The following is a 10738-nucleotide window of genomic DNA, read 5'->3' on the forward strand; positions in this document are numbered from 1 at the left end:
AAGGAAATTGCACAGTTTGCAGGGAACATATACCAGCATCCTGATTTAAAGCAGTTTATTTGCAGTGGCTGTGGTTGACTTCCAGAGGGTAATTTGATCTCCTGCTCCAGTTGTGTCCCTTTCATGGGATGGCAAAGTGAGAGTAGCAGAAAGAAAGCTTCAAAAGTGAGACCTATTATTCACACCACTTTTTTTTCTTATAGCACAAGTGAATCTGAGCATTGAGACCTGCACGGAGTTTGAATGGTAGTCGTTTTGCTCATGATGGTAATTCTATTCACACTGCCAGGACACTCCAGCACTAAACCATTGCCAGAGAGGGAACTCCATGCTTACTTGCTGCCATCTGCTGCTTATTTTCTGGGAAAATCCCACTTGGTTAACAGCATTCAGGCAATCACTGCTGGATTGAATGCAGGTTTGCTCCCCCAAAAAGAGGTTTCTGTGAGCACTGCCCTCTAGTTAACATTTTCAAACACTCTTGGTGCTCTCTCCCGTGTGGTCTCTGAACAATGCTTTGAAAGTTTTTCCAGAATTAGTAGAAAAAACTGCCTGTCTTAATCCTCATGCTCCAAATTTGAAGAGACTTTATTTTCCCAGGATGGGTGGAAAAGTTAAATTTCAACTACTAGAAATGAGTCACTACTTTTATAGCCTGAAAAAGAACAAAATTGCACTTTCTGTGCTTGTCTAAAGGAAGTATTTACAACTGTATATCACTACTCCTGCAGTATTTACTGTCTTACTCCAGCTGCTGAAGTTGTGTGAATATAAGGGAATCTCAGCTATTATTTGTAAAGATAGATTTGGGGTCTTCAGTATGCTAAAGAAATCTAGGAAGTCTGAAGCCTGTGAATCTACAATACAGCAAAATGTCTTCTTCTAGAAAAGTTTCATTCAAGAAAAGATTATGAATATGCAGAACTTCACATTTCTTTTGAACACTCATAATTATTAGTACCGTAATAGGAGACTTTGCAGATATTACTCTGGATCTTTGTTTGCAGAGAAGCGGTTCTTCAGGCGTTCGAAGTCGGGTGACATCCTTGCCAAGAACCCTGTGGTGCGTTCGAAGAGCTACAACAATCCACTGCTGACGCCAGTGGCTGAGTATGAAACTGAGGGCATGGCTGCCAATGGAACCGGCATCCGAAGGCACTCTGTCTCAGAAATGACCTCCTGCCTGGAGCTCCAGGGGTACTCCAACCTCACCACCATCATGGACAACGGTTCCAAGAGCTCCATGACAACCATGAAAAGCTCACTGCCAGGAGACCAGGAGAGGCCCAGCACCGGGTCTGTGCAGTGCTCCAGCAAACTCAGCACAGCTGAGCAACAGAAAGGACTCTTCCACTCAATGGGCGACCCACACAGGTCTTTTGACCTAGACAGAGACAATTCCTTGATTCCAGTTCCCTCTTCCAGCCCTGAGAACATAGTGGATCAGATTTTGGAGTCGATTGATTCTGAAGGCATTTTCATTGATTTTGGCCGAGGCTGTTCCAATTCATCAGTGTACAGTGTGGATGTGAACAGACGGAGCATCGTGTGAAGCATATTAGGAGACAAACCGTGGGTTTTAATATTATATATGAAAGTTATGAAGGTAGTGAGTTGGACTGTGGGCAAGCTGTGTATGCCTGGGCAGAACCTCTGCCAGTACTGAACTGGCATAGTTGTACTGAACAAACACAAGCCTACAGCAGGTGGGAATCTGCTGAGGGGGAAGCAACTCCAACCACTTTTCCCCATCCCTGTCACCCTGCAGATGGATTTCCTATTTCTTTATAAACTTAGGAGTTCATAAACTGACAAGTGTCTGGTAAAATGCTACTAGTGCAGCTTGTGGTGTTTGTTCAGTGAAACAGCCCAGCAAATAGCTGTGCTCTCTTCTAATTTTCTAAAGAGATTTCTTGCAGATGACAGGTTGTTCTCTGAACTGTAACACCTCAGCTGGAGTAGAAACATATCCTTAAACAAACAAACAAACAAATACAAAAGGCTGTGGGCTTTCATGCCACAGAATACAATAATAAAGAAGTCTCTTTTAATCTTTTTCTTGTACATCCTGTATGCACTCCTTTGCCTAACAGTGAGTTAGAGTTCTTGAAGAAAGGTGAATAAACAGAAATATGCGTCCTGATGTCACATGATGTCTCATTTTCTGTTTCACTGTTTCCTCAGCCAATACCCTGTGTCTGCGAGAGTTGTCTTGAAATTGGCTTTCAAGGCTGTATTAATTTGCTCTGAATGTGGCACTTCTGAGAAATCTGTACTGTCAGCTCCTGAAGCATCTCTTGTATGGAGAGATTCCATCATAATTCAACTTACTTGTTTCCTAAATAAATGAAAATATGGCCTCTCAGGGAAAATCCTCATTGTATATTTATATTCTTAAAGAAGTACCATAATGCATCTGCTGGCAGTTATGTATTTGGGCAGTGTGAACCTTGCAGCTCTTATCCTGAGCACTCCCAGCTCTTTGATTCTCCCTTGCAGTAACATGGTGGTCTAAGAGCTGGGTCAGTAGTTTTGCAGAGGATCGATGCATGTGATACTGAGGTGAAGTAGAAATCCTGCTGCGTGATACGGTTTTGATCAGGGGGTTTTGCAGTGAAGGCCACTCCATTTTGTGTCTGTGCTTTAGTTGAAGGAGTCAGTTGATACCTCCTGAGCTGCTCAGCAGACACTGGTCTTTGGTTTGGTCTGGGCAGTGCCTTGTGCTTTGCTCAGGGACTGTCCAGCTTTGCTCTGCACTTGCACTGCTGACCCCAGCATTTGCCACACTCTTCCCTCAGGCTTTGATTGTGTTTCTAGACTCAAAGCTGTGCTTCTGACACTCAATTTCCTTTGGCCTCGTTATATGTTAGCTTAGTCTTTTGCTACCACTCTGCTTCCCTGTTTGAGATTTCAGCTGCTGGAGAGATGTGCAGGCTCCCTCTAATGCAGAGATTTGAGAAGCTCAGAAGCCATCTGAGGAAGGAGACCCAGAAATGAGGCAGGGGTTTGGTGCCTGATTTGCTTCTCTGTGTTTGGCAAGTTCAGCTGTGCAGCTGTGCAGCCTACAGGTAGGCACTTAAGTTAGATCATACTCAGAAGTTTCTCTTAGGCGGAGATAAATAATTGCTTCTACACTCAAAAGTCTCCCACATCAGCCAGGGAACACAGGATGTGAGGCAGAATCAGTGAAGAGGGACTAAACACCAACTGCCTGAAATGCATGTGTGGCACAATATACCCTCAGAGAAAGCAGTTCCAGCAGGGGGGATCTTTGAGGTCCAGTAAGTGAAATGGCTTAGGAAGCAGGCTATCGGACTATCCCTCTGGAATTGCAGCTAAATTTAAGTTGCAGATTATTGTATCATCCATTTGGTCTCTCCCTGGCCATGGAAACACCTGCACAATCCCACAGTGGTGCTCCACGGCATATTCAAGAGTATGTTGGCAACTTGCTCAGTCTGAGGTTTACCCGTTTCCTAACAACGTGTCTTTGCCCACCCTCTCCTTCCTTGAGACCTCAGTCTCAAGGAACACTTGCCTGTTTGGCCCTGTGGGAACCACAGGAGAGACTGGAACTCTTGCTGAAATTGGATCCAGTATATGACAAGAGTGATGATTTCCAAAAGTGTCCTAAAGTGGTACAATCCACCATGCTGGCACCCTTAGTCTCCACCCTTGTTCTTTCTGACAAACACTGTTCTGTTTCCTAAATTATTATTTTATTTGGAGAAAAAGAGTATTCACAGGCTTGTCCTGAGGAGACAGCGAGGGGGAGGAGAAGATAAGATTCAAACCTCTACATAAAAAATACAACCCCAAACATAAAAAATACAGTGGATCAAGGCCTCTGCACACCTTCTTCCCTTAAGGAACTTTAAATGTTTTAAGAGTCATAAGCATACTTAATTATTGGGGAATGTTTAAGCACAGCTTCAATGGAGGAAAGAAGAGGACTGCTAGAACCCTTCCCACTGGAGCTTTTGCATGGTTAGTGCCTTCTGCTCTGATGGAAGACCTTGAATCCTCTGGTATGCTGGCAATTAACTAACTTCTCCCACCTTTCACACATGGAGATAGTGAATGAAAATCCTCCTCTGTTTGTTTTCAAAGGTTATTTAGAGACTGGGTTCAAGAGAGTGACTGCATAAGAGAAGCTCTCCTAATAGCCACCTCAGAAAGCCTCAAGAAGGAAATAGCCTTGTAGTCAATGTTTCCACTTGTCCAAGACAGGCAGCCTGGCATGGGTTCACTTCACCTTCTCTGTTAGGGGAACTGGCTGTTCTGGGGTACTCGGGCATTGCAGCCCAGCACATCCAATTAGCTTTTACATTTCCAGCTCTTAGAGTGAGGTCTTCAGAGTCACAGCTCGAGGAGCAGCATGAGGGAGATCTCCTAGAGGCTTTCATTAGGAGCACTTAGGCTCTCCAGAAGATAGAGTCCAAGGCCACTTCACTAGGACTACCTTGGAGAAGGACAGAAAAGAGAACAGCCCAACCTCACCCCCAAAACTGTAATTACCAGCTGTGGTGGGGTTAAATGAGTATTTAAAGAGGTAGGGTTCACTCACACCTACTGGGATTCATTATCTCTTGTTAGGATGACCTGTGAGTTCTGCTGAGCTGAAGTAAAAGGCTTATATTTGTCCTCTTTAGGATGAAGAGGCTCTCAGTTAGCTTCAGTTAACATAAGTTGCCCTGAGGATGTTGTAATGGAACCAACTGACCTGTGGTTTAGAGCTTGATGAATTAAATTGGTCACAGGTAACACATGTGGTGTTCACAAAAGTGCTTTGTCTGCTGTACTGCAGATCTACTTCTGGGGTAATGAGTAAATAAGGAATAAACATATTTTGACTTTCAGGGTTTCAGCTGCACTTCCAGGGCTCTTTTTTAAATTAAATAAAATATTATAAACTCAGCAGGCTTGCTGTGAAGACCCTGAAAATCACAGAATGATTAAGGTTGAAAGGGACCCACTAGTGGGGTCATCTGGTACAACCTCCCTGCTCAAGCAGGGTGAAAATACCTGAAGTCAGAGTTCAGTTCCCTATTGCAACAGTGATAGGGTGGAACTTTGTCTCTCCTTCAAGTATATTTTAAAAGGTGTGGTCAGATATGATTGAAAATTGTAAAACTGGGTGTGGTGGTCTTACTGGCCAAACCCAGTGTTCCTTGACTTTAAATGCTGCACAGATATGAGACTAACTAAATTTGTGATCCTCCTACTAGTAATCCCAGTGCAAGCAGGTCAGGGATATGGTAGTCTTAGAGACAAACCATGGAGTCATTACAAAGGAGAAAGAACAGTGCAAGTTCTTGCCAAAATATATTTATAAAGTCATGGACTTTGAACTTTCAAATGCCGCTACAGGGCAGTGTCACTTGAGCTTTTCCCTAAAGGGGCATTCTGAATATGCCAGTTATTCCTCTCCACGCTTCCACTGTTACGATAAACTGTGGCACTTTATGCCCTAATCCAAGAATCAAAAGCTGTTCTTTCCCTGGTTGGGACACATTCCAAAGTCCTATGAGGGGTAATACAGAGCAACAGATAGCACTTAAATCTCCTGTCATCTGGCACTGCAGGGTGAAAATTATGCAAGCAAAAGGAACTGGGAGACTAAAAGAGACTAACCTAATGAACAGCTCCTATGCTCTGTGGAGAAGTAACACAGCTCCCTGGAGCACTGCTGGAAATAGCAGAATAATTGGCTGCAAATAATGCTGTCCAAATAGAGGGCTTTTCTGTCATAGAAATGGAGAAAATTACTTCCATTATTCAGTTAGCTCCTGGCACACTGGTTTTGACAGTGCTTTTGACTAAATCTGAACCTCCAAGATGTGGTAACAGAAGAGCTGTGGGCCACCTTCTCTTAAGGCCATTTTACAGACGTGAGTTTGTGAAAGTAACTGATCTCTCTACAGTTCTGGTTAGAGATGTATGGATTGCTCCTTTACTAGGATAATATGCTGTAAGAATATCTTGAAAATGAAGATGTCAGAAAGTCTTAAGTGTTATTTTTGAGCTCTGGTTTGCAGAGGTGTAACTGTCATTCCAGACCTTTGAGAAAAGTACCAAAATTTGGAGGCAGGGAGCAGAAACTCAGATATCAATTGAGCCAGCAGTGCTGCAAAGAACATATGTAGCCATTTTAATAATACATAAATTCTTGCCATCATGCTCTCCAGGAGAACAAAATGCTTGGTTTGCAGTTGTAGTCTTGTTTGCACCTTTCCACAAAGTCAAAATTACACTTTTAAAAGGAGAATAAATATATTTTGTGTTGAAGAGCACTGGAGGTATCCAAGGTGGATCCCAGTTGCTCCGTATGGCCTGAAGGACTACAGGCTCTGTCTGTTCTCTGATGTTACTGATGGAATAGGGACCTCTGGGGGATTGAGATTATACCATGAGGTTGAACTCCCCTAGCTATTGAATGAAGTCCCAGAAAGAGGTTCAGATGTTTTGTGTGATCCCAGGATACCACAAACAAGCGGATTCAAACTCCCCCAGGTGCTGTGCTGTTGGCCTAGTTGCTCCATAAAAGCAAATGGTTAAAACTGGCTTCATCAATCAAACTAATGAGTCATCTCTCTGTACTCCCATGCCTTGCTTAAAAGGTCCTGCTTACTCCTCTGTATCACCCTCAGAAGGCACCTCTTGGGGTGATCAGCAGAAAGGAGCTGACTTTGATGTGGTGTCTCAATGTCATAATTACACTGACATTTTAATATTCTCCAAGCAGATAAGTTGACTAGTAATTAAATAATGAGAACACCCCATTCTTTCCCAAATGATGCCCCTTGTGGTGTTGTGTTGCATCATTGGAGTAGCAAGTTGGCTGCTTGCCTGCCCATACCAGGATTGCCTACTTGAGAGAGGAGCTGCCAGGATGCTCTGCCAAAGCCACAGGAGAGGGGGAAGGGAAAACGGGATGTTTGAACAGCTGTGGAACTGCTGGGATAATAAACCTGCCAGAAGTTTATTGTTACTTGCTCGCCTTTGTAAGCTGAGGCATTGGAGGTTAAGCCTCTTATTTCTCTTACTGACAGGGTCTCTGACAGCATTTTCAGCTTAAGGTTGTGAACTCTTCCAGAATATATTTATTTCCTAATTATTTCAGGATGATCTATTTTTTCACTTGCAAAAGTAAATAGTCTTAGGCAGAGTTTTAGCTATATTTCAAAATGCATTCCTTTAAAAATCCTAACCCTCTGAACTCCGGATTTGGAAATGAGGATTTGAAGAGAATTCTTAGGGCACTGTTGTCGTTACAATGAAGATCAGTCAGGATCAGATTGCTGGGCTGGAACTCAGAGACTGAGGTGACTTAATTTCATGACCTCTGTGGGCTTTTTGCATAGATTTAAGTCACTTAATAGCTCTATACATCTTCAGAACACAGGGATAACGTTCTTAGCTGTATTTCTTGCATTTCAAATTATTGAGTGGATTGTCTGTTGCTTGAAGGTTTGATGTGCACAGCAAGAGGAGAGAAGGCAGTGTGTTGGAGTATGATTGACTGAATGTAAATTAGCCATGCATCTCTAACACTTGTTTATTTAATTGTAGGGTCATAACTTTCATTTAATGTAGCTGCACCACTGATTTAGGTCTATACATGCTAATTGATTCTTATGTATCATCCATTCCCTATCTACATCTTGTCTTTCCTTCTCAAGAGCAATCCTCACTGACACATTTACAGTGTCACTTGGCTCGCTTTCTTTAGCTTTTTCCTTAATACTCTATGAGCTCTGAGCACTTCATGACTTTGTTTTCCTTCAGTCCATGTCCTCTTCTTACCAGCTTTGAGCTTTTTATTGCCCATTACTGTGGATAGTTTAGATCCCTCTGAAACTCCTCATGTTCAGTCAGGCCTGAATATGCTCAGTAAACCCCCAAGAGCAAGTACCTCTGCTTCATGCTTCATTCATCTCTTCCAATCAAAAAACTGGAAGACATCAGGCTTGATTTCCTAAGAAGAAAATCTATCTTCCCACTTTCAGTAGTTCTGTGGAAATTTGAGATTATAATGTTCTGTTTTTCATGATCATCTGGATTTTTTCCAGATACAGATGTAAAGGTTGCTAGTTTGTGAGCTTTTGGATCTTACCCTTAGTCATATGTTAAAATACAGATATGGTATTTGTGCTCTCCAGTTCTCTACAGCAATGTCTGTCTGTCAGAAATACTGCACTGGCTGTGAATTATTAAGCCACTGCATTCTTAATCCTTATGGGTACACAGTCATCTGGGAGGTAACACACTATAGGAAGCTGGAGAACTTGGTAACTCTTGGGGTATCCACAGGCAATCATTTTACATGGTAAAATAGAGTAGAAAAAGTAGAAATGGAAATGCTGCACCTCAAAATTGGAAGCAGGATGGCATGTGGATGTTAGAGCAGACAAAAGATGCCAACCATTTAAAGGCAAAACTTAACTGATTCGAATGCACTTTAGATTAGGTATTAGAAAAACGTCTTCCTTGTGAAGGTGGTGAGGCCCTGGCACAGGTTGCCCAGAGAAGCTGTGGCTGCTTCACTCCTGGAAGTGTTCAAGGCCTGTTTGGGTGGGGCTTGGAGCGACCTGGGATGGTGGAAGGTGTCCCTGACCATGGCAGAGGGTTGGAACTGGATGGTCTTTAATGTCCCTTCCAACCCAGGCTGTTCTGTGATTCTAAGGTCTCACCTCACATTTGTACCAGCAGCTTTGTAATTGACCCTATTCTTAAATCTTGTTCAAACCTCCTTGGGGAAAGAGGGTGAACAGAAATTACTCTGAAGCAAAAATTGTATACAGCTCTTGAGTGGAGAATTTTATAAAACTTTTGAGTGGAGGAATTATGTCAAGGTAAGGGAGGAAAACATTTTCAGTTTCACTGGTTCAATTTAAAACCTGATTTATCAAGCAAATACTCTCAATCTTTGTCAAAATTGGCTTTTAAAATTATTTTTAACAGCTTTTTGTGTCATCCACTCCAGAAGTGAGGAGTGTTGGCAGCCGAGTACACATTACAGCTAACAAACCAGGTAGTGCTCAAGTGGATAAAAGCTTTCTGAAGAAAACTCCTGATCTCCGGGGCATGTTGACTGAGGGGACGAAGAAAGGCACAGACATTCCTGCAGCTCCCCAGCCTCTGCTGTGCACAGCGAGGGGAAAGAAAATCATCTGCACTCTCTGGGATATGATGAACATTGCTGAGAAAAACAACGTTGGGGTGTTGGTTATTTTCCAGATTCATTTCTCCCTCACTTGGGTCAAACACCAAAGGCTCTGTTCTGCACAAAACGGCATTTGGGTGCCAAGTTTTACTCTGTCAGATCTGGATGCAGCCAAACATATCTGTGATGACATTAGTCCTTCTTTGACTTCCCATAAACAAGTAATTGCTGATTATTGACAGAAAGCTCTATTATTTTGAAATTGGTCTTGCATGGGTCAAGCCCTGGAAGGTACTGTAGACACATCGACAATGTATGGATCCATCCAGATGTTGGTGTTTTAGGAGTTCTCCTGCTATTTTCTTTTTATCTTAAAGAATTTTTCCCATATATGTTGCCAGGGGGACAAATTACTGAGTCCTTAAGAAAAACAAAAGGCCACAGGGGGAGGGGTCCAACTGGCTACTCTCTTTCTCCTGGGGTTTTCTTGTGTAGGGTGGGGGATACCACGAGATTTGAACTCGGAAGAAAGGGGTTGGGTACAGCCCCCGGCTGGCTGGTGTTCTCAGCATTTGGAGGGAGAGGAGGGCGGCCATCATTGTGGAGGGAGTTTGTTGCTGCTGCAGGCTTCTGCTTTCGGCTGCCTTCCTTCTACCATGAGTGGAGCTTGCTTGTTGGAGTGGCTGTTGCACTGGGACCCTAACACCCCACCTTACTAAAAGAGGGACCGTTCCACCATCTGCTTGGGCGCCTCGGGTAGAACCCCGGGATCCCAAGCCCACCTTTCCCTGCCCTGCTGGGAGCCGGGCCACGGCCACCCTGCCCCTGCCATTGCTTCGAGCCTTCGCCACTCTGGAGCCCTGCACGTCCTGCCTGCGTCCAGCCCACCACATCTACCGAGTTTGATACATCTCATCTGCCACTCAGGATTTGTGCTCGTCCCTGCTGTTCCAGCCTGCTGTTCCTGAGGGTCTGGCCGGACACTAGGATCGGCTGCCCAGGGGGTTTGTGAAGCCTTTGTTCCATCCCCTCCCGGGATCCCAGGCAGCCATTGCCGTGTGCTCCCCGAGCTCGCTCTGGAGCGCCCCCTGCAGCTGCGGGGGAACCATCGCACCTGCCCTGCTCACCGGGAGCCACCAACGCCCCTGCCGGCTGCGAGCTGAACTGCACTGAAGGGGAAAGGGCCCGACAGCCGAGTTTGTGGTTCTGTTTGCTGTTACTGCCATAGTTATTGCTGTTTGTTTGCCTTGTCATACATACAAATATATATATATACAAGTAAAGAACTGTTATTCCTATTCCTCATATCTTTGTCTGAAAGCCCCTTAATTTCAAAATTATAATAATTCGGAGGGAAGAGGGTTGCATTTTCCATTTCAACGGAGGCTCCAGCCTTCCTTGGCAGACACCTGTCTTTTAAACCAAGACACCAGATCATTCCATTCAGCTCATGCATGGAGCATCAGAGACCCTTCTGCAGTCAGAGACTGCAGCATCTGGCCCAGCTCAGGATCTGGCCCTGTCAGCCTGGGATTGGAAAATGATGCTGAAACAGAGTAAAACTGGTGCCAC

General features: G+C 44.1%; 2 protein-coding genes across 11 annotated transcripts in view; one reads left to right on the forward strand and one right to left on the reverse strand.

The window, feature by feature from the left end:
* PRR5 (proline rich 5) overlaps window positions 1-2148 on the forward strand; it is a 99142-nt gene extending 96994 nt beyond the window's left edge. For all 8 annotated transcript variants that reach the window (XM_042050653.1, XM_042050657.1, XM_042050654.1 and 5 more), the window contains one exon: window positions 1008-2148. In XM_042050653.1, coding sequence (XP_041906587.1) covers window positions 1008-1552 — 545 coding nt within the window. In that variant the 3' untranslated portion in view covers window positions 1553-2148. The remainder of the gene's footprint in view (window positions 1-1007) is intronic.
* LOC121675319 overlaps window positions 1-10738 on the reverse strand; it is a 50898-nt gene that overhangs the window by 20992 nt on the left and 19168 nt on the right. The window lies entirely within an intron of this gene.

This window comes from Corvus kubaryi, unplaced genomic scaffold (genome assembly GCF_017639235.1).
Source record: "Corvus kubaryi isolate FWS band 111438036 unplaced genomic scaffold, C.kubaryi_AGA036_p1.0 74, whole genome shotgun sequence".
Lineage (NCBI taxonomy): Eukaryota > Metazoa > Chordata > Aves > Passeriformes > Corvidae > Corvus > Corvus kubaryi.